This window comes from Caretta caretta, chromosome 7 (genome assembly GCF_965140235.1).
Source record: "Caretta caretta isolate rCarCar2 chromosome 7, rCarCar1.hap1, whole genome shotgun sequence".
In the NCBI taxonomy this organism is placed as follows: Eukaryota; Metazoa; Chordata; order Testudines; family Cheloniidae; genus Caretta; species Caretta caretta.
The window spans coordinates 78,043,219-78,066,253 of NC_134212.1; the positions used below are offsets into that span (position 1 = coordinate 78,043,219).

The 23,035-nt window shown below is 39.0% G+C and overlaps 1 protein-coding gene across 3 annotated transcripts in view; it reads left to right on the plus strand.

The window, feature by feature from the left end:
- CABCOCO1 (ciliary associated calcium binding coiled-coil 1) overlaps nucleotides 1-21,388 on the plus strand; it is a 78,744-nt gene extending 57,356 nt beyond the window's left edge. For 2 of the 3 annotated variants that reach the window (XM_075130821.1, XM_048858728.2), the window contains exons 6-8: nucleotides 10,959-11,081; nucleotides 11,524-11,664; nucleotides 14,449-15,322. In XM_075130821.1, the coding sequence (XP_074986922.1) occupies nucleotides 10,959-11,081; nucleotides 11,524-11,664; nucleotides 14,449-14,517 (333 nt within the window). In that variant the 3' untranslated portion in view covers nucleotides 14,518-15,322. Of the gene's footprint in view, nucleotides 1-10,958; nucleotides 11,082-11,523; nucleotides 11,665-14,448; nucleotides 15,323-21,364 lie in introns of those variants that run through there. The other variant, XM_048858730.2, reaches the window with a different exon arrangement.
- The last annotated feature ends 1,647 nt before the right edge of the window (nucleotides 21,389-23,035 follow it).

Genomic DNA, 23,035 nt, shown 5'->3' on the forward strand with positions numbered 1-23,035 from the left:
TTCTCCTCCAGAAGGCTGATTTTGTATTGTGCTTTTCCCACCTTTCCTTTGCTGTCTCCAGCCCCCCCCCCCCCCCCCCCGACATTTGCCTGCCTCCAAATCTGTTCCCTCCTCAGCTTCTCTGGCCTGCAGTCTTGACATGACTGGTGTTCCTGATGTGGTTCCCGTTTTGATGGTCAGGTTGAAACCCACCAGCTCTGGTGCTAGGCTATGTCAGGGGTGCAGAGCTTTAGCATTCAATCCCCTTGGCTGTCTTCTCATAGCCATAGCCTAGTATCATTCAGGTAATGATGCAAAGTACATTTCTTTTGATTTACATTGGATTAACTGTGTTTGTTTTATATTTCATTTATCTGGAACTGAAGAGCATTGCTGCCATGGTAATAGGTGCTCTCAGAATGAGTAAATAATAAATTCTTCTGACATTTTTCCTCCAGAACTGACCATGATGGAGATACTGCTCTAATTGTAGACACAACTGTCTTCACACCCCTCATAATCATTTTCTCTGCCAGTCCATCTACCCCCAAGGATACTGACATGCATTTGATTGTGGGGGGTGGGAGGGGAATATCAAGATTCAGATTTAATCTTGTAACCTTATCCACTTACATGATCTTATGAAAATATTTCTCACCTTTATATGGTTACTGGGAATATTAATTTATAAATGTAAAAAATACAAAGTCCCTTTAAAGTGTTAAACATAGAGTTGTAAAATATGCATCTAGAACAAGGTACAATTTGTATATATCAAGGGCTTTTTTCCCTTTAGAGTACAACATATACTTTATCTATCCAGTCACTAATCTCAAGAGTCAAGGCTTCTGCCTCAGTGCTATGGTGATGCTTTGTTGAACTTTAAATCTCCATAATTTTTGACATAGAACTGAAACTGAAATGTTAATGCTTGAGATTACATGTAACGGGCGTACAGTGATAAATCAAATCATTTGAACATTCAGTTACAAACAAGGATGTCAATAACAAAATCTTTCACTTATAGTCACTTAGAAATCCAAAGTGGCCAACAAACAGAAAATATCTACAAACACAGCCATTTTAAATGCCACATTCTCTGCAGCTACTAAAGATTAAATTTAGTATAATTTTAAAGCTCAAAATCTTTGCCATGAATCCCAGGTTGAGATAAAATTCTACATGATTATGAAGATCTTGTGCAAACAAATTCAGCTGTTTTTTTTTTTTTTTTTTTAAGAATGGAGAAATTACAGTTGGTGGGGGATACAGACTTAAGTGACTGTTATGTTTAAACTCAGTTCAAGGAAAAATTATTCTGTTGGAAATGGTTTCTTCCATCAGAAACCATTACAACCCAACAGAACTGGAAAATGTCTTCTCCAAAACTTTCCAACCCTTGTTGGAGAGAAGAAAAACCTTCTGATAGGAGATTCATACCCTCTCAATAACTATCTCCAATCCAACCAGACTCACAGCATCCAAGGTGCGGATAGCTTTGGCAGCTAACCAAGCGGAAGTTTATTTCCAATCATCCACCACGGCAGATTTAACCCAAATTTAAATTAGTTTTTATGTTGGTAAGTGGTCATACTACAAAAACATAGCCCGGTCCATAACTACAGTTCTATTTAACATAAATTGCAGGAACATACAATACAGCTTAATCAACCCCCAAATACTCAACTTACTTTCTGACCCAACATAAATAAACTGACGAACATGTACTATAAAAGTAGAGAGCCAGTTAGTATTGGCTTGCTTATAGTGGGATGTAAAGTAGGTCAACTTTTTATATGGTATACTGAACCAATGGTCTCTTTCAGATCAAAAAAATATATGGCTGGAGTTCTTGACTTAGAATTTATACAGCAGCCCAACTGTCATGAAATACTGATACCTTGACAATCATTTTAAGATTCGTATTTTTAAGCTATGTATTTTATTTTGTTAAATTGATGAGTGTTGATCAAATATTGTAGTCTGAAGATGGAAACTGGTAATACCCCAAATTAGTGTCACATGCAGAGGTGCAACTTAAAATCTGTAACTTAGAAATTTTAGAGGATAACTGTTTCAGAGTATACATCCGTGAATCCAGAAATGCATGTTAATAACTTAATTTTAATGATACAAACATGAAAATAAGTCACTAAAACAGTCTCTAGTCAATTTTCTGATAAAATAAACTTGTTTTTCCATTTGTGATTAAAATGACCTACGGTAAGATTTTGTTTGAACTAGGTGTTAATTAAAAATATGGAAATGGATTTAAAACACATTACAGTTCACAGAGGAAGAATAATAGCAACTGATCTCACAACCGGGCCTGTTTTGAGATGTTTTTAAAATATTTACTGGTTGTTTTTCTGCATGCTTGTTTCCAAAGCAAAATGTGATTCCAGTAAAAACAGAAACTGAATTTATAGTCCACAGGACAATTTGTTGTTTTAACAGAAACTTACACATTCCAAGGCAAAGACTTAAGCCAATGCTCTTTATATTTTATGTCTAATAGCACAGGATGCAACATTTCTGTCCTTATATCACCCTATATCAGAACATTTTTATAGTGCAACATATTAAAAAGAAACACCATATTGCACTCTTTAAATCACATGAGCAATTTGTACATCCTACTAGCTTAAAATCAATATTATGTTTAGGGGTTTTTTTAATGCCAACTTTTTAAAAATTAAACAACTATTTTACTTATACATCAGCTGAGAATTAGTTGAGGAGGGTAGCGTAATGATACTGGATCCACCCATGGGCTGAGAGGAATTTAGACAATTTGTTTCCTGGCCATTTGACAGTTGGAGGCGGCTGCACACAATGCATAGTTTGTTTGGTTTGGGTGGTGGTTTTGTTTTGTTTCATTTTGGGGCAGGAGGAGTTGTGTATGACCACTCTTGAATGCAGAGAGTGCTCTAATCAGAGGCATAAGATAAGAGAAGAATGTACTATACATTTGTATGACAGGCAAGGCCTTGACATTTCACAGAATAGGTGAGCTGGTGGAATCTCTGTCTAGCTTCAGGCAATAGCTAGCCACTAATCACAGAATCAAAAAGTCCCCCTTCTACAGTTTGGTTTTATTAGCAGAAAGCCAATTCCAGAATAACACGACATGAACTTCAGCCTATGCCTCTCAGGGTTCTTCCCTCACACTTGTAGCATGTTAGCTCTGGATGAGGGTCACTAACACCTCCCTTATATTCAGATGAAGTCTGAGAAGCCGCAACTGCCCCAGTGAACCAAGAGTGAGTAACCTGCAGCTCCGGGCACGGTTCTAGTATCTGCCACTATGGTGGGCTCACAGGAGACAAATGTAGTGCCACCACATTTTTTACACCGAAGTATTCAGAACGTTGGTAGGCCTTTGTACAGCTAAACTCAGCAGGTACGCGTCCACATCTGTTTGCCATCTTCCCTTTCAAGCAGATAGAAGTGAAGGGAGTCTTCGCTAGAGGTATAAATCCCCCCTCTTACCTCACTGACTAACTTGTAAGATATAATCAATATATGTATCTTAAATCCTGCACTTACCTTGCACCAGACTTCCCGTGCGATCAGGCATCTTGCTTGCAGTTCTCTGTCGTGTTCTCCATTTGCTACTAACCCATCCCCTAAGGTACTTAAACTCAGAAACCCGATGTAGGAGCAGGCCCTCATTGATGATATTCATCTGTCTGGGTTCTGTGTGAATCACACACCGGACTTCAGGCTTTTTTTTTTTACTCATTTTGAGACAAAATGTGTTAGTTCCCTGTTCCAGGTGTGAATCACCTGGATGAAATCTTCCTCACTATTAGCCATTCGTGCAATATTGTTTGCGTAGATCATCTTTGTCCCACCTTCTCTTTGAATTTGCTTAATTATGAAATCCATCAGTTATGAATAGTAATGAACTAAATGCTGATCCCTGGTGGAATCCAGCCTTCACCTTGAAATCTTCCACTATACCAAAGGCCAAGGGCATCTGCACTTTTCTCTTAGAACCATCATACATCAACATTATCTGGACAAGATCCTCCAGTACCTCATAGAATCGTATCAAAGGCACCGGCAGTCAACTTGGTAGTTTGTTGAATGCTTTCTCCAATTCAAGGAAAGCCCAACCATGCTCTTTTCCTTTCCAGCTTCTTTTCTACCAGCTGTCTAACAATGAACATAGCATTTGTCTTCCTTTTTCCTTTTCTACAACCAAACTGCTCCTATCTTCAAATGGGCTCCACTATTCTGCAGATGTGACCATCACATCTAAGAGATTCCCTCTAAGAAAGAGGTTCTCAAACTGTGGTCCACTAGTGGTCCGCGAGCTCAATTCAGGTGGTCCACGGATAGTTCCCTCTAAGGTGCGAGCCTGGGTGGCCGCACACAAACAAATGAAGGGTCACCCACCTAATTAGTGGAGCCATGCAGGCGTGGCTCCACTAATTAGGTGCCTGGCCCCTGAGAAGACACACATAAGGTGAGTTGGTGGCCTTGGGGGGAATAGGAGGTATGTGGGAGGGGGCAGTGAGGTGAGAAGAGGGGGTGAGGGGAATTTGGGACATGCAGGGCTGCTTATGCTCCAGGGCTGCGGCTGCTGGGGAGAGACAGCCCTCCTTCCCAGCCCCAGCTCGGCAGCTGCCACAGCAGGGGAGAGAGGGCACATCCATCACACTAGAAAGGTGGTACTACTGATATTAGAATATAAGTTGTGTGCTTTTATTTGTAGAACAAAAAATGTTGTTAATTAAGGGGTTTTTTTATATAGTGCTTTTATCCAAAGCGCTTTACAATACTTAGCTAACTGTACAAACAACATTTGGAAAGACCCTCAGCAATTTTCAAGAGGTCCGTGGGAAAAAAAAAAGTTTGAGAACCACAGCTCTAAGAGTTACATGCAGCGTGACCAACCTCTCTCAAGGCTTTGATAATTTCCATCATGATTTTGTCTGGACCTGCTGCTTTTCCGGGTGCCATCTTCAGCAGTGTGTCTTTGACCACTGCCTCTGACAGATTATCAATATCCATAATTATCAATTGACACTGGTTTAGTGTAACATATAAAGAGTTTGCATTAACTAGATTCACATAGTATTCTCATAGTTACATATTGTGTTTCTCATCACAAGCAGTCTGCCCCCACATCTTTACAAATGGTGTGTTTCTTCCATATTCCTTGCTTTTGTTTCTTGTCCATGCAACTGCATATATTTTCTTTTTGGCAAGCTGAGGGCAGTTGTTCAATTCATACAGTTCATCTAAGGCTGGTTTTGTCACCTTTCTGACTGCTTGCTTTGCGGCTCACCGGGAAGCTTTATAGGCAACAGTTCTTCTGAAAGGTTATTTTCCATCACCTAGATGTAGCTACACATGCCATGTACAAATTTAATGTCTTCTAAATTGTATCCTATGACTGGTAAAACATCTAAGTTTTAAAATGTTTGGACGACTAAGATGGACATTTGGTGTCCAAATGTCCCTAGAATTTTATTTCAGATCTCTCTATCTCTGTATATAATGAACAACTCTGATTTCAAACCAAGAATGTCAAGGCTGGCCTGCCAGTTTGTAAAAGTTGTGCCAACCACACATGCTCTGTGAGTCTTCATCTTCAGGGAGAGTATGCGTCTATATTAACAAAATCCTGCAACCTACATTGGAACCAGCTTCTGTGCTTTATTTGCTGACAGAACTTCCATGAGAGAGAAGGGGGGGATAGCAGTAAGTAGTTTGCAGGGTTCAAACACACAGGAGCCATGCTTTCTGGTGTTAAAAAAAAAAACAACAAAAAAAACAAAAAAAAAACCCCAAACTCCTACAACACTGTACATGACTTAAAGAGGTATTACCTCAGTTTTGCCAACTCCAAGCGTTTGAAAATCATGAGTCAAGCCCCAAGAAGTCATGGTATTGACTTAAAAATAATAAATGTTGGGTTGCCTTCTGGTTTTTGAGCCTCAATAATTTATATTTGCAATCTTTTCTCAGCAACCACAAGGGCTAGACACTAACGTTTTTTTTTTTTAATGAAAGCTGAAATTCTCATGCAATCCCATGTTTCCATGAAGGTTAGCATTACTGTGAACACAATATGAATTTACAGCTACTGTTCCAAGGTGAATCAGTACTGCGTTGATGCCTTCTGTGTGGAAGCACACTGGAAATATTTTCACTGTCCCGTCCATGATGTCTGTAATGTATTAAGAATTGGCAATATTAATTGAAAACTTGGTTAAAAACAAAGAAAGCATTTTGCAATCCAGTAAAGTGGAGGCACTATTCCTTTTCTTTGGTCCCTGAAACTGTGGCAGCCCCTGAATGTGACATTAAGAGGTGTTTTCCACAGAGGGGCCTCTAGAAAGGAAGGGTTTGGTTGCTTTCTGTAGGAGCCCCCTTTTCTAGTTGCCCAAGCATTTAAATTGGCAGCAGTTGCTGGAGTAGCAAGAAAATCCTGCCTGTTGGCTAACAGGGGAGTACCTTTTGCACTGAAACAGTAAGAGGATATTTACAAGATTAAACTCAGGGGGAAAATATTTATAACTATGACTCTGTTTCTCCTTACAATTATTTATGGGCAAAATGTAGGAAAGGAGGAACACAACCGATAAATAATATCCCATATGTAAACATAATGGCTGCAGCAAATTATTTTTATTTAAAAATTAATATTGATGTTCATTAATATAAATTACCACATTTCAGATGACACTGATGTCCTTGAGGCCAGAAGTCACTGACTGATTTACGGCTTTGTGGGGGGAAATATCCTGTTTTGTGAATTTAGTTATAGCACCAAATTATTTAAAATAGCTATTTTGGGCCAGATTCATTCCTGGTGAAGTTGAGTTTCACAGTTCAAGTATTTTCTTATTGCTCAGTTCCTATAGCTGAGAAACCCACTTCTAAAATGGATTAACATAAATGCTAAGATAAAGAAAAGGAAAATAAAGAAGAAATGTGATTTATTATTCTGTTTCTTTTATGTAATTGTAGTTGTTTTCATGTGGTCCAAATTCTGCCCTTGAATGTGCATACACAACTCCCATGCAAGTAAAAAAAGTTGAGGAAAAATTTAGCCCCTGATTAGTGTAGAATTCAGTTCTGCCATCCTATTCAGACTTCATAGGTCCTATATTTGGAATGATTGTTTGGCCGATAACAGCCTTCACTCTTTTGGCTTGCTTATGTCCTCAAATGTGCACACCACATTGCAGCTAAGTAGTATAAGCAATGTATCTGAGGTGCTAGCAGCAGCAGCCTCCCCATAAAATTGGTGCTCTTTTAGAATTTTGGTGTTCCGCTTAATGCCTATTAAGCAGCTACAGTAGGCAAATTGTATGCATATGTGCTTGAAGATGGGGCTAAACTGGTGGTTTGGCCAAAAGTGTGAGTTTAGAGCTCTAGTCATTAGTTTATTCATTCCAAGTATTCTACCATATAAACCACAGACTTTCATCCCAATGTCTGAAGCTCAGAAGATTTGCAGATCTGGAGTTAAGCATGTTTAGAGTAGCTGGTAAAATCCTGCAGATCCTGCATTAAGTGTTTTGGTCACAAGAAATCTCACTTAAGGCACTTTTTAGAGATAAGCCTGTGTGGCTCTGCAGGTATCATGTGGCCCTAAGGCATACCATTTAAAAATCCACAAGTATGGTGTGTGGATTTATACAGAAGAAACAAGGAATAGTTTCTAATTTTGCTATCATTCATATATGGCCTGATTCTAAGTGTATTGAAATCAGTGGAAAGATTCACCGGTACATCACTGGGTTTTAGATCAGGTCCATAAGACAGAATTTTGGGAATATTTTTCATCCTTTATATAACGTGCACTTCTTCCTTTTGGTTAAGATTTACTACAAAGAAATAAAGTTTTAATCAGGTGGAGGCGAGTACAGTACTGTAGATGTTTTGTAGGATGGGAAAAATAGTTTAAAGTTTCTTTAGGATACAAAAAGCTTGAAGCAAATAGAGCTTTGGGCCAAAATATTACATTTTCTCATTCAAGAAGAAACAAGCAACAAATGTAGATTCTGATTTTCTGCAAACATATTAGCAAATCCAAACTGACCTTAATATTAGCTTTTGCTGATTTTCAAACTCTAACATTTATTCCATGAATAGAGTGGTTCACTTCATACTGCATATGTAAATACTGCAGAGTTTTCCAATGACTTGAATTACTGCATAAGTCAATAGCTGGTTTTAATCTCCATAATATTTTGAGAGTGGACATTTGTGCTATGACTATTAAGATATACCAAACAGTCATTTATAGAATATTAAAAACTCTTTAAATACACTATTAAAAGTTATGTCATTGCTTGTTTTTATGCAATAGAAACTTAAATAATATAATACAGTGTTGGATAAAATGTATTACAATGGTAACTTAAGCAACATTAATTTAAGTAACAGATAACATCTGGGGGAAATGTAATTCTATATTCATAACTTATGCAAAGTTAATTTTATAACCACCACCACATCTGTAGAACTCATTTATTACAATTTCTTACTAATCCTGCTATTGTTCTGTTTAGAAATATTCCTTTATACTATTTTATTATCTGTGCTATGCCCACATTTCTAAAAAGGCAGTCTGCTAGTTCTCAACAAAAAATACAAATGGCATACATGGGGAACAACATGACTACTTTTTAAGACTTTTCCATTTTTATGCAAACCTCCACTAGAAAAGAATTAAATGAAAAGTAATTGTGTACGGTTATAGGTTTAGAGTAACATTGAAACAAGTAAGTGCAATCCTCAGCTGTACCAAGGTCATACTTGGTGCAGCTGAAGGGGGATCCAAAACTGGCTCTAAACCACCTTCACCAAACTGACCTCCAGTGCAAGTTAGAACAGCGGCTGGGCAGCTGTAACTTTTTATGGTTAGCATGGTTCCCCGGGAGCATTGCACCACCCGGAGACTGGCAAAGCATACTGTGATCTAGTTCCACTTCCTCTGTCTCTATCACATCTTCCCTTGTCCCCAGCTGATCAAGACACCCTCTGCACTGGTGGGGCCAGCCCAGGATTCCTCCAATATGGGGGAATCCTCATCAGCCACTTTAAGGGTGGTTTAAGATTCCTTTGCACCACTGGACTTATAGCAGTCGGTGAAGATCTGACTCATTTCTGTGGCAAGTGCAACACCGTATTAGCACAAATAGATTGCATAATCCCTTAACATAATATTTTGTCAGCTTTTCCCCCATCAAACTGTTTCTCACAGGTCAAGAATTAGTGATTTAAGAAGATATTTTGAACAACACAATTTTGTCATGAGTAAATAAGTCTGAAAATAAAAAAAAACTTCAGAATTTTTCAATAAGCAGCACAAATATTTTAATATAGATCAGTGTAATTTGTCTTAAATCTATTCACAGACTTCAGAAAGTTATAAGTTTCTTTTAGGGAAATTGTAACTGTTTATAAGCAGAAGTATAATACTGACCCTGTCTCCTGTGTTTTTAAATAGATTTTACTACAGAACCATTTCTGGTGTTAAACATGAGGCTTTGTTCTAAGGAAATACAAAGACTTAATTGTAGTTTTTAAAGGAAAGTATTACATTAGAAGGATTCATTTAAATGCAGTCATTGGCTCTGTGCTTTCACCACAATTCATTCATTCTAATTTTCCTCTGGACTTATTAAGAATGCAACATATAGGAAGGGACAATTCATAATGGCCCTTTCACTGCATTTTGGCTTCGAAGTATAGTGCTGCTCATAAACCTGTTATTACTAAACAAGATATTTCATAGTCTACCTTGCCATGTCAGGCACTTTTTAATGTCTTTTGTTTGAATTTGTTACTGTTATGGTTTATAAAAGAAACTAGTTGTGTTGTAATTTAGTTATAATCTGACAATTCAAGGGTGTTATAAGACTCAGAACAGAAAAGGAGGGAAGAGTCCCTGGGGTCAGGAAGAAATTTTCCCCCAGATCAGACTGGCAGTGACCCTTGGGGGGGTTCACCTTTATCTGCAGCATGTGGTTGCAGGTCATTTGCCAGGATTATCTGGGTATATCTCTCTTAATCATTTCTCTCCCATTGCAGGGGCCTCAAGCACTGGTGCAATTCGGTCCCTCTTATTCTTTGTCTATACCACGTAATAATTTAGTCTCCTGTGAGTCTCATTTACTTTGGTCTCATTTTGGTTGTTGGGTTTAAATGGGCAGGTGTTGGATGGTGTTGGTGGCCTGTGATATATAGGAGGTCATGAGCTTTTGGTCCCTCCATGCCTTTAACTATGACTCTATTTAAAGGGAAACTGTAAGGTAAAACACCCCAAATAAACAAATTAACAAAAACAAAAACCTTATCTATGTTTCAAAAAACACATTCAATGATTAAATCTGAATTTATTTTAAAAAGCTAATTTAGTTTTTATTATTTATACTGGTTTCTTTTACTCTCTGATTTAGAAGCAATAGTTAGATAATCACTTATGAACAGTATTAAATTATTGTAATATACTTGAAGATTATTACATCATATAATCTTGGGGCCTGACTTGGCACTGTGTAACCCTAGTATAAGTCCTTTAGAATTATTAAAATAATGCAGTGATGAACTGGGACTTTTGACTCTAAGATACAACAAACATTCTTATTCAGGAGTGACAAATTTATATTTTATAATAACCCTCAAGGTATGTCCAACACTTTAGTTTCCAAACTTCATTATCCATGTGGATATGGAACTGCAGTGCTATGGAACCTATGGAAATCAACAGCTCTTTCCAGGTAAATTGTTCAGTTTTAAATGAGGGCCCCTGGAAGCACATGTCAGAAAGTAAACAGTGATCTGTAATAGTTGTCAGTAGGCTTTCCAATATCAAGCACTTGGATGGTAACAAAAACGTACTATGTTTGTTGTGAGACAAGCATTTTGTTTCCTTTCAAAAAGTCTTCACAAAGCTGTGAGCAAGAATTAAATCCAATATTACAATGAGGTTTTTTTAATCCAAACAGAATGTGGTTGAACTTGTCAAACCAATGGATACACTTTTCCCTGCTCCGCTCGAAGAAGGTATATCTTACGATATGTATTCATCATTTATTGTGTTACCCCCAGAATCAGAGGTGGAAACTGAGGTAAGGGTTTCTTTTTTCTTCTTTTCTACTATGAGCCACCCTCCCCCACACACACACGTTTTCCCATAGGAGCACAGTGGAAGTCACCAGTTTGATTCCTTTGTCCATCTTATGCTACCAGGGTATAATGTGCACTCAGTTTTAAGACTGAATGAAGTTGCTGTTGTTGCATTAATTGGTCAGCAAGGGAGCATGTATGTCATGTATTCAGTCAGCCTCTCCCACCATTCCTCAGGAAACAATCACAATGTCTCAGCAGTGTGCCTTCTTTGTATTGGCCAATGAAAAGAACTCTGAAGATCTCTCCCAAATTAGAATCTCTCACATGCCAGCACAGCACATTACTGTTGTGCCTTTGGGCTGGCAACACTTTGATATTGTATATAATAGTGGAATGTTCGAACTGAAACATTTCTCGTGGCATTTACTTTTAATTTATTAGGAAATCGATCAAGAATGTCATCCCGAAGGGCTCCAACCAGAAACAGAATCCTTGGATATAGATCCTATGGCTGGGTTCACTATTGAAGATGTTAAGTCAGTATTGGGTCAGATCACAAATGAAATTATTGGCAGCCTTCAGGTACTATTTTAGAAATATGTTCACTAATTCTAACTGTAGTTAATTAACTAATTAATGACTGTAAACTGTACCCACACTATGCTGACAAACAACACATTCATCTGCTGTAGGAATGTGGTTTAACAGGTATACATAACTTGCAAATTAGTCACCTCACATGTAATAAGAGCCAAAAATAGATTCAGTAACATATAAACACATCTTCACAATTGCTGTGTTATTTAGAAAGTATGGGCTAAATCCTGCTCTCTTTCATATCAATGGAAAAATTCCTTTTCAGTAGTGTAGGATCTGATGCAGTGAGAGAACACATGCCATATTGAATATGCTCAATATGAATTTTCAGAAACATGCAGCCTTTGAAACGTATACACACACTCAATTATTATGTAGGTTCTGTATTACAAACATATGTAAGCCTAGTCTATACTTTAGTTTCTTTGTATGTAGTTACATAAGAGTTGCCCCAATGGAATAGACTATTTGACCATCTCATATTGCATCCTGCTCCATCAAGCATCTGAACATACTGAAGAGAAACAGCCAAACCTTGTTCAATATCCATTATTATTGTCTTCATTGCACCTATCACTCTGTATTAGCTGTTGTAAACAGAACATGCCATTAAAATCTTATATGGTGCAAATTTGCTCACAGTGATATACGTATTTGAATGAGAAAGTTTATTACTAACAATATCACATTATCTGAAAATTGTTTGATATTGAGAAACTGTAGTTGTACGGATTATGCATGAATGGGAAACATCAGCTGGAAAATTGACACCAGTGCAATGCCTTCCAGGTTTGATTCCGTATTCCCATTCAACTTGTCATTTGAAATAGGTGAAAAAGTCTGAGCCTGAATTGTGAATTTCCTATACATGCAAATAGAACCTGCATCTTTTTTAAGAAATTAAATACATATTTTTCTCTTGACCTTGCAGACCTTACCTTGGCAAAACTCCCAGTGAAGTCACTGAGAGTTTTGCATGAAAAAGAACTGCAGGATCAAGTGAGAAATGCATTTTTTCCATCTATTAAGCTCTGGTTACCTACCCAGAGAATAATATCCTCTTTATTATAGTAACTGTCCTCCACAGTCTCTTCTGCAACTGATTCCTCAGCTCTTTAACACCCTCCTCCCCCAGTTGCTCTTATCATTCGATTCTGTCTGATCCATATTCAAAATCCTTCCACTACATTCTTAGACATTGAACTGTGATCTTATACTCTGCATTGTTTCTCCAATGGATGTAATACATCCTCTGGTGCTGGTTGAATCAAGGAAATACCATTAAGTGTCGGATCACAGTGCTGGCTCAAAGTAGGTGTGACGGTAATGGTAGTGGACTGAAGCAGGAGCTGCCACAGGGACAGCTGATTTTCATTAAAGACATTTATCAGAGAAGGATATAAGAATGGGAACAGAAGGGCAGCTAGGCTGTGAGTGAGAGAATTAACTTGGAGATTCAGTTCTCCTCAGGAAAGTGATTAAGTATGCACCTAGAAGACACAGATCAATGGGATATGGATTTGTTCGTTTATACTTGACAGTGGTCCAAACATAGTGAACAAGGTAGATAAGATAAGATCTGAGTCAAGTTCAAATAAGATCTGGATAAAGTTCAAATAAGAATTCAGATTTTTTGGTGCTTTATCCAAACTTTTCAGAATTTCAGAATATTTTGAGATTTGGCCATCACTGCTTGGTATGTTGGAGTATGGCAATAATAGGGATTTTAAGGTTAAAAGCCTAAAGTTTAACTGAAAAGGTAACCTACTACAAACTTTCTTAGATGGAATTCAGCACTTGATTTTAAGGACCAATATTTCTACTGGTATAAATTACATAGCTCTATTGAAATGAATATGAAGTTAATAGAGAATTTGGCCCTAAATCTATGATCATTTTGTGTGGAGACAGTGAAGTATATTTTTACCCTCTCCAGACTTCCATAGAAAACTTAAAATACTTGAAAGGACCTTATCTTGTGTTCTTTCCATTTCTGATCTATTTTTGTTATGAAACACCATCTGTTTCCATGGACATATACATCTATGCATACTGAAAAGGTTACATAAATTCCAAGGCCTCTGATATTCATGGAATTAGATCCAGTGTGCCCAGATTTCTACAGGCAGCAGAATTGCAGACAGCTTCATATTATCACTGCCAAAGAATTTGCTAAAATGTGTCTCATCCTATGTACCTTCATTGCAAATATTACATTGACATTTAAGCACTGAAATGCTTCAGAATATTGGAGTTCCTATGTATAATATATATTCATTATTATGTATATGATCAAGACAGACGAGCAACATCTCATGAACCTTGTTTTTTTATTGTTCATTTCCAATATGCTTTCTAAGTTCCAGTAGTGAGTATTAGGTCCACTAGAGACCTAATATCTGCAGCAAAAGAAAACACTGCAATAACCAAACCCCAGAGCAATTTTTCTGATTTGGTGGTTAGTGGTGAAATCTGTCTGAGAATACAGACAAATTAGCCTATCTCTTAATTTAAGGTTATATGAAAAATGGCTGTCCCAATATCACTTCCTGTTCATGGCAGACCTACTACATTGGGATTGTACACAGTAATATGATAAAGTGTTATCACATAAGTACAGGCTGGAACATCATAATGTCTGCAAAACAGGAAGGTGTGTGCAGGAAAATGTCTGTCTTTAAGGCACTATAATATGTCAAAACCACAAAGACAATGTGCAGCACAAAATAGCTCCATCGTAACCACTTTTTTTTCTGATTGTCTTCACAGACTGAGATAAACGAAAAACTGCAAATGCAGGAAGAGGCTTATTCTGTGAGAATAGACAAATTAAAATAGACCTGAGTAGCTAGACAAGAAGTGGTGCCGAGTTTTAGAGAAATCTACGAAAACAAAAGAACACAGTTGGCATGAATTTAATTATTTTTTTACAAAGGAAACTTTTGAGCTAATGTTTTTTGAGAAAATATTTATCCAAATTTCACAACTTTACTGTCTCCTAATATCATTTATATTTACTCTATACTTAGTAAGCTAAAAGGATTAGAAGGATATGTAGTTCAAAAATATAAAAGTGAAGTCTACTTCTAAATAGCAGTTTCTGATAAAATTTTAAACTTCTTAGTAATTCCACTCCTTTGTGTTCCTCCTATTGTAAAGTACTTTTAGATCTGATTCTAGCATTCGACCCCCCCCACCCCCATCTACAATATTTTCGTAAATTTTCACTGATGGAGATGCATATTGTTGGCTTACAATAGAGAACACCATATGAAGACATTGCGGCTATATTAAGGAGAGAATGTCATTAACATGTAATTATATATTTTTGATCTACAATTATTTTCTTAAATTCAGATTAAATTTTTTGCTGAACTTGTTAAAAACTCGAGTATCATTTAACACTTTCTGTCCACCATATTGAAATTACATAAACATAGGACTGGATCCTACACTTCTTTCTCAGACATAGCTGCTTCTGACTTCAATAGGAGTTTTGTTTGGAAATTCGTAACACTTTATTCTGACTGTATTTGTTACTTCAATATATATTAGCATTGTTCCATATTTAGCACATATTGTATAAATGTTGGTTAGCCCAAAATGAAACCTAACAAATAAATGAGAGACTAACTGTGTAATATGTTCTAGAACTGTGAAACCCATTCATTTTTACATTACAGAGCTCTGACTCTTTGAAAGCACTTGGTTAAATATGAATCATGCTTCTAAGGTTAGGCTAAATAGTAAATGGAATATTTGAAAACATTTTAAGCAGTAAAATTACATATTTGTTTCTCATAACATGTTAAAGAAATTATTTTGATTCCATCCACATTTTATGATGGTGAAAATACACATTAATGAAAAACCTGTCTAAACCTGATTAGGAAAGAAAATGAGTTACCTAAAGAGTCTTGTTTGCCACTCTTTCACTTGCATGGGCATATACTTGGTGTGTACAGAACTGAGACTAAAACCAGAGTGGGGCAGTGGCTGCACATCATGCATCAAAAGTAATTTAAAAAATAAATAACATCCAGTAGCACATCTGGGTGGGAATGGGCTGTGAATGTGTACTTGAGACAATATTTCAGATGTGGACATCATGACCTTGTATAGCAACTGTTTAAAATTTTGCATGAGCAGAATATTTTTAGTCCGGAAAAGGTTAGCTTTCTGACAACTCATAATGGTTGATTTATGCTAATGTTTCTGATTTTGTCACTTTTGGTCTCTGTTCATATAGCATTGGTCAGCAAACTCCTGAGGGCTCACAACCAGCTATAAAAGCCAACAGTTTCTAGTTTGAGCACACAAATAGATCACAAGGAGTTGTGTATGAAAGTTACCCCCAAAATTACCCCCCAAAAATACCTTCTGCTGGCCCAGGTCAGCTGACTCAGGCTCGCAGGACTCAGGCTGCAGAACTATAAACCTGTGGCATAGACTTCAGGCTCAGGCTGGAGCCTGAGCTCTGGGACCCAGTGAGGAGGGAGGGTCCCTGAGATCGGGCTTCAGCCCTTAGCCCCGTGAGCTCTAGTCATCTGACATAGCCACAAATGTTTAATAGCTGTGTAGCCAGCTCTGGGAGATTTATAAAGCACTTGGTAGATGAATAATAGTACCATATGAGTGCAAAGTATTGTTACACTGATTTAACATGCAGACTTAGTATATATGTAGAACAGCTGAGGAATCTACTAAAATTCCTAAACTTAGTTCAAATCCCACAGGCCAAACTTGTACAAAAAGTCCAATTGAAGTAAATTAACAGTGCCAATGGCAAAATTCCCATTGACTTAAGTAGGGCCAGGTTTTCATCCCTGGGTTCTGTAAGGAGACACCAGGATGAATGATCTGACATACCATATGATTCTCAAAATGTAAGAACTGATTTAAAATAGGGCTGTCGATTAATCGCAGTTAACTCATGTGATTAACTCAAAAAAATTAATCACGATTAATCTCAGCGTTAAACAATAGAATACCAATTGAAATTTATTAAATATTTTGGATGTTTTTCTAAATTTTCAAATATATTGATTTTAATTACAACACAGAATACAAAGTGTACAGTGCTCACTTTATATTATTTTTATTACAAATGCCTGCACTGTAAAAATGATGAAAGTAATAGTATTTTTCAGTTCACCTCAAGAAGTACTGTAGTGCATTCTCTTTATCATGAAAGTGCAACTTACAAATGTAGATTTTTTTTTGTTACATAACTGCACTTAAAACCAAAACAATGTAAAACTTTGGAGCATACAAGTCCATTCAGTCTGACTTCTTGTGCAGCCAATTGCTCAGACAAACCAGTTTGTTTACATTTTATGGGAGATAATGCTGCCCACTTTTCTTAATTACAATGTCACCTGAAAGTGAGAACAGGCATTCACATGGCACTTTTGTAGCCAGTGTTGCAAGGTATTTATATGCCAGATACACTAGACATTCGTATGCTCCTTCATGCTTCGGCCACCATTGCAGAGGACATGCTTCAATGCTGATGACACTTGTTGAAAAAATAATGCGTTAATTAAATTTGTGACTGAATTGCTTGGGGGAGAATAGTATGTCTCCTGCTATTTTATCAGCATTCTGCCATATATTTCATGTTATAGCAGTCTCGGATGGTGACCCAGCACCCGTTGTTCTAAGAATACTTTCACTGCAGATTTAACAAAATGCAAATAAGTTACCAAAGTGAAATTTCTAAAGATACAGCACTCGACCCAAGGTTTAAGAATCTGAAGTGCCTTCCAAAATCTGAGAGGCATTAGGTGTGGAGCATGCTTTCAGAAGTCTTAAAAGAGCAATACTCTGATGCAAAAACTACAGAACCCAAGCCACCAAAAAAGAAAATCAACCATCTGCTGGTGGTGTCTGACTCAGATGATGAAAATGAACATGCGTCAGTCCGTGCTGCTTTGGATTGTTATCGAGTAGAACCCGTTATCAGCATGGACGCATGTCCTCTGGAATGGTGGTTGAAGCATAAAGGAACATATGAATCTTTAGTGCATCTGGCATGTAAATGTCTTATGACTCTGGCTACAACAGTGCCATGCGAACACCTGTTCAGACTTTCAGGTGACATTGTAAACAAAAAGCGGGCAGCATTATTTCCCAGAAATGTGAACACACTTGTTTGTCTGAGCGATTGGCTGAACAAGAAGTAGGACTGAGCGGACTTGTAGGCGCTACAGTTTTACATTGTTTTGTTTTTCAATGCTGTTATTTTTATACGTAATTCTACATTTGTAAGTTCAACTTTCATGATAAAGAGATTGCACTACAGTACTTGTAATGGGGGAATTGGAAAATACAATTTATTTTCTTTTTACAGTGAACATATTTGTAATAAAAATAACTATAAAGTGAGCACTGTACACTTTGTATTCTATGTTGTAATTGAAATTAATATATGTGAAAATGAAGAAAACATCCAAAAATATTTAAATAAATGGTATTCTATTATTGTTTAACAGTGCAATTAATCACGTGATTACTTTTTTTTAATCGCTTGACAGTCCTAATCTTAAAATGGAAAATAATTTTATGTTTTAAAATGCTAACATGAAATGCAACAGGTCATGCTTAGGATGTGAATGTACTGATATTAATACAATATGTAGGTACAATATGATGAATTATGGTTTCCTGGCTCTTATTGGTAAAAATCAGTCTTACTGTTTTTAAGATCCCTTGTCATACTGCATTCCTGTGTAAGTGTCCGTCTAAAACAGAGGTGAGCCAACTGTGGCCCGCGGGACCATCCTGCCCAGCCCCTGAGCTCCTGGCCTGGGAGGCTAGCCCCCAGCCCCTCCCCCGCTCTTCCCCCCTCCCTCGCAGCCTCAGCTCACTCTGCCGCTGGCCTAATGCTCTGGGCGGCAGGGCTGCAAGTCCAGTCTGACCCGGTGCTCTGTGCTGCATGGCGCGGCTGCCTGTCCTAGTGCAGCCACGCCACCAGTGCTCCAGGCAGCACGGTAAGGAAGCAGGGAGCAGGGGGGTTGGATAAAGGGCAGGGGAGTTTGATGGGGGTGTGTGGATAGGGGACAGGGGGGTTGAATGGGGGCAGGAGTCCCGGGGAGGGGGTCAGTCAGGAAGGAGAGGAGGAGTTGGAAGGGGCAGCAGGGGGCAATCAGGGGCAGGGGTTCCAGGGGCAGTCAGGGGACAGGGAGAAGGGTTGGTTGGATGTGGCAGGGGTCCCGGGGGGGCAGTCAGAAAGGAGAGGGGAGTTGGATGGGTACCCGGGGGGCCATCAGGGAACAGGGGGAGTTGGATGGGGCAGGAGTCCAGGGGAGGCTGTTGGGGCAAGAAGCGGGGTGGGGGCGGTCAGATAGGGGTCAGGGGCCAAGTCATGCCTGGCTGTTTGGTGAGGCACAGCCTCCCCTAACAGGCCCTACATACAACTTCAGAAACCTGATGCGGCCCTCACGCCAAAAAGTTTGCCCGTCCCTGGTCTAAAAGTAGCTTACATTGTAATTCCTTGTGCAAACAAATGGGACTGTTTTCAACTTTTAGTATACTTAGTCTTTATTATTTATCACTTTTGTTATACTAATAATGGACACAGTGCTTTCCCATGAACATAGTTTAAATTGTTTAACCAGGTTCTTGCCCTGAAGAGCTTTTGATAGAAGTTGGACAGACTCAATATAAAGACAGGAAAAGGTGGGTGACTTTGTCCACGCTGCCAAAAAAAAAAGGGTGTGTTTTTACTGCAGGATAACTTATGTGCCTTAGCTACCCTGCTATAAAATCCTACTGGCAACAAGAAGGCACTTGGGGTTTACTGCAAGGTAGCTAGGTGAGGTCAACCACAGGTAGAGGTGCAGTGTTGACCTCGCCTGGCTACCGTGTGGTATAAACAAGTGCTTATTGCCAGTAGGATTTTACAGCAGGATAGTTCATATGCATTAGTGATCCTGCTGTTTAAAAAAACATCTGTTCTGCAGTGATGACATAGCCTTCGTGTGGGAAGACATGGAAGGTTAAGCAAACATGGAAGATTAAGCAAGGAGCAATTTGAAGGAGAGAGAGATTGAGCTTAGAAAAGGTGGAGTGGGAGAAGGAGACAAAGAGAGAATGGTTTCTTTCATCTATTAATATCTTGATCAGCTTCTCTCATTGAATCATCCTTCTGTCCCTCTGCACCAAGACTGCACTTGAATTTGGAACACATCAAATAATTAGGTGTCCTCTTTAAAATTGTTGGCTACCTTTTCAGAATAGTTACTTATAAGCCACTTTTCACAGATGTGAAATTAAAATTTCCCCAAATGGACATCAGTGTACCTGCTAAAAATCCACACACCCATTATGCCCACAAAATCAGCATATGTTGATGCAGATAAGCACAGCTGTACAGTTGAGCCCCAAGTTGTATGTGCTATGGCAGGTTTTTCCAAATGCCCCCATACTGCTGACTTTTACCCCAAGTGTAATATATTATTTTCATTGCACAGGGCTTGGGAGGAGGGTGGGGGTTGTGCACAGGTTGTACTAATTGTGTAATGGGATTGCTTACAAAGACCCCATAATATATTAGCCATTTGTGTTGTTATTTTCAGAAATTATTGGTCACACTTTCTCAATCTGAAAATCAGCAGGATATGTAGAACTTCGAGTCTCTGTTTCTGCCCGTTTGCCTTTTTAAAGTTACTTGGAATTACACCCAGGAGGGGCCTATGTGATCCTCTCTTTCGTTCCTGTGAGATTTGCAGATACCACTATTTCTGAACCTCCAGTGCTCCTAATGCCACTATTGTTATTCTACCCGCTACGACTGTGATCCTTAGCTGGAGCCCAGAAACACAGAGGGCCGCTCAGGAGAGAGGGTGCAAAGATGGGTTTGGCCCACCTTTGCATTACATTTGTTACTGCCCTGTTCCTGATTCGGCTATGTGCCTAGCCTGTCCCCTGACATAAATTAGAGCTACCTGAAGGGTTCTCATGTCAGTTAAGTGATCATCAACATCAGCAAGGAGTCCGCAGTTAGTCCCAGAAAGGGTAGTACAACCGGCACAGTCCCCCTGTACATGGGGCAGCTGAGGCAGCGACTCTCTTTGAGGTAAAATCCCTGTCTAAAACTTCCTTTGGGGCAGAGCAGCTCCGTCCTACTCCTTGCTTTGACTAAATGCCTAAATTTGCCCTGGTTTTGAGGAATGAGTGGAGCTCTAATAAAGAACATGAAACATGCAAATGAAACACTTGATGTTTGTAAATGAGCAAAGTCAAAAATGAAAGTTATTTAACTTCTGATTATTTGGTGGTGTCTCTTCAGGTGTTCATTGTATATAGCCAGCTTCAAATTATAGAAGCTCGGTAACCAGACAACACATACGGCAGTTAAAATCAAACTATACTCAGTGAATCATTAAATTTTCCCAATAAATTTATATAGTCCTACTTGAATTCATAATATCCACAATAGGAAGAACAGAATGTGAAATATTTCCAGCGGGCAGACAACTTTGAAGGTAGTATGCTTGTCACACTGTAGAGCAGAGGCCTGTTGTTTGAAAGTTTGCATAATAACTCCATTAAGAATATTTTTGTATTGACGTAAAGCTTTACACCTGCACTGTTGGCTATGACAGCTGATAGTTGTATTTGTTTTACATATGTACACAGTCGATTTAAAAAAAATGTCAGTTGTAACAAACATCCTTTCAAGGTGGAGTGAACGGAGTGCTGAAGAGTAAACAGTCAGATTGTTGGAGACTACAAGGTAAAGTCCTTCCTCCCTGAAAGTTATTTATATAAAGTAAGGAATGTGCAAGTCATACTGGCATGAATGTGGCAATGTCTTGTTTATTGTGGAATTTAATGTAAGCAGGAACAAATCTAAAACCCATACTAGGTGGCTTCAGAGCAAGAGTTACTATAACTTTGCCTTTTGAATCACTTCTTGCTATGTAACGTATAGTCCAGGGAAGACTTAAAAATATATGTACGGACAAATCCTCAGCCCAGGTAGAAGGGCAGATTGGAGGAACAGGAGTTGGAAGGAGGACTCCCAGAGCAGCTATGGAGCTTCTCCTTAAAAGTTATTACAGTTCAGTGGTTGTAGCAGGCTACATGGCTCCTTATATGCCCTTATCCTGTAAGGCCTCCTGGAATTCTGCCAATTCCAAAAGGCGCACACACTTTGTGCTGCAGAACCATGCCAGTTCCATTGTCCCGGGAGCCTCTGGGCTTGAGGAGTACTGTTTTTCTTTTCCCAGCAAGACAGAACCTACACATTTTAAATTCTTCTTTGAGTGGAGGAGGTTTATCTTTTAACTCAATGAGCTTTCGTTTGGGTCACTTACAGTGTTGTGGGGCACCAGTCCAAACCTGCTCTGCCTTGTGGACCCCATGAATTCTGTGCTTCCATGCATCCTTTCTGGAACCTTTAATTAAGCATTGGCAGGCTTAATTTCTCCTAAATTAAGCTGTCTGCTGTTGTCCACTCCCAGTTTCTGGCAGTTAAAGGCTTAGGACACCCGGGGCGCATCTGCACTTAAAATGTTACATCAATGCAGCTATACCAATGTAGCTGCACCACTGTAGCACCTTAATGAGGACAGTGTACCAGCAGTTCTCAAATTGTGGGTCAGGAACCCAAAGTGGGTCACAACCCCATTTTAATGGGGTCGCCAGTGCTGGCTTAGACTTGCTGGGGCCCGGGCCAAAGCGAAAACCCAAGTCCCAGCACCTAGGGCCGAAGCCCAAGCCCCACTGCCTGAGGCCAAAGTCAAAGCCTGAGGGCTTCATCTCTGGGCAGTGGGGTTCAGGTTGCAGGTCCCCTGTCTAGGGCTGAGGCACTGTACTTCAATTTTGGCCGCCTCCACATGGGGGCGGTAGGGCTCGGGCTTTGGTTCCCCTTCCTGTGGTCATGTATTAATTTTTGTTGTCAGAAGGGGGTCGGAGTGCAATGAAGTTTGAGAACCCGTGCTCTATGCCAATGGGAGAGCTCTCCCATCGGGATAGTTAATCCACCTCCCCGAAAGGCAGTAGTTATGTCAGTGACAGAAGCTTTGCTGCTGACATAGTGTTGTCTACCTGGGTTCGGTTGGTATAACTCACTCGGGGGACTGGAGTTTTCACATCCCTGAGTGATGATGTTATGCCCATCTAAGTCTGTGATGTAGACTAGACCCCAGAGCATGGGGTTGCGTCCCTGACTATCTTGGCTAATTGCCATTGATGGACCTATCCTCCATGAACTTATCAATTCTTTTTTGAACCAAGTTATATTTTTGACCTTCACAACATCCCCTGGCAACAAGTTCTACAGGTTGAATGTGCGTTGTGTGAAGAAATGCTTCCTTTTGTTTGTTTTAAACCTGCTGCCTATTAAGTT